The sequence below is a fragment of the Rhincodon typus genome, chromosome 22 (genome assembly GCF_021869965.1).
Source record: "Rhincodon typus isolate 14 chromosome 22, sRhiTyp1.1, whole genome shotgun sequence".
Taxonomy (NCBI): domain Eukaryota; kingdom Metazoa; phylum Chordata; class Chondrichthyes; order Orectolobiformes; family Rhincodontidae; genus Rhincodon; species Rhincodon typus.
The window spans coordinates 25,428,942-25,430,264 of NC_063353.1; the positions used below are offsets into that span (position 1 = coordinate 25,428,942).

Below are 1,323 nucleotides of genomic sequence, written 5' to 3' on the forward strand. Positions count from 1 at the left end.
GTGACACTGAAACAAGTGGAATTGCTCGTAGGCCTCACATTTTCGATAAGTCGAAGATTCTGTGCTGATGGATGTGAGGCAGGTGTCCTCATCGGCGGGGAATCGATCACAGTCAAAGGCATCGGGCCAGGACTGTCCGTGGCAGGTAAGCACTTGGCTACAACTATCCCTGACAGCTACACACAGGCTCCTGCAAGGCTGGAGGAACCTGCAAACCACACAATGGGGCAAAATTACTTATTGCTCATTTTCCCAAATGTTCCGCAACAGGGACGAGGCAATGTGCAGATTCTACTCAACAATGTTCTCAACGACCGAAATCAAAGGAACCTTTATGAGAAGTAGCCAGGCGGGATATTGCGAGCGGATTACTTACGTGTCTAAACAGACTGGAGCAAACAAGGAGCAGAGAAACGTGGCGCTGTGAGTGTGACAGCCAGTGCGAAGCAGCGACTCCCATTCAGCAGATTTTGGGATAACTTCTCTGAGTGTCGTGTGGCCCATCAGATTTGGAAGCCTCATCTCCGTGTATCCGACATCCTGACATAAGCCCATTTCTTTCGGCACGGACACGCACTTGGTCGATATTCCAATGTCAAAGCAATCGATTAGCGCGAATGACAGGGCACAGATCAGCGAAAGAAGACATTCCCGCGTACAACCAGGCATCTCTGAGATGTGAGCGCAAAAGTAAACTGCAGATTTCTTTTTTCTTTGCTCCAGCGTTTGTGGCAGTATTTATATCTGTAGTGATCTGTTTTATCAATTATCAACAAACTGTCAAAATACTTCAGATAAGCCCCTGACTCTATTCTCTATTTAAATAATCGTTGCGACTATAGTGGAGGCGGAGATTATAAACACAGCACCTTTTCAGACTGCAGCGATTCACATGGAGCGGCTCAGTGCCCTGAGGTTTACTGCATTTTCTTTGTTTCACTTGCAAGGTGTCTCTGGATTGTACTTAATATTAAAAGCAAATCTCAGATTTACACAGTTCCAAGTTCGACTTTTAGGATGCTGCGCATAGTTTTCAGTAGACAGGCAGACTCCAGCAACCCCTTGTCTCTGTTGTGCTTTGACAAATGCCAAACGTGAGAAATGAAACAAAAGAATGAATTAACCAAGTGAGGAAATTTCTGCCAGGGCTAATTGTCTCCAGTCTCTTGTCTTCAGCACATTATCTGGAGACATGGTTCTGGCCCTTGATGACTGTGACGTCTGGAATCCCAGCTAAAGGTATGAAAAGGTGGAAAATTGAAGATAAAACTTGTTCAATCTCAAATCTCGCTAAAGGACCGTAACATTTCAGGGAGAAATAAA

General features: G+C 45.2%; 1 protein-coding gene across 1 annotated transcript in view; it reads right to left on the reverse strand.

Annotated features, from left to right (window-relative positions):
- Positions 1–669, reverse strand: part of LOC109927213 (secreted frizzled-related protein 2-like) — a 12,334-nt gene extending 11,665 nt beyond the window's left edge. The window contains exons 1-2 of the mRNA XM_048609957.1: positions 377–669; positions 39–208 (exon numbers count right to left, since the gene is read on the reverse strand). Coding sequence (XP_048465914.1) covers positions 39–208; positions 377–669 — 463 coding nt within the window. The remainder of the gene's footprint in view (positions 1–38; positions 209–376) is intronic.
- Between the last annotated feature and the right edge of the window lie 654 nt (positions 670–1,323).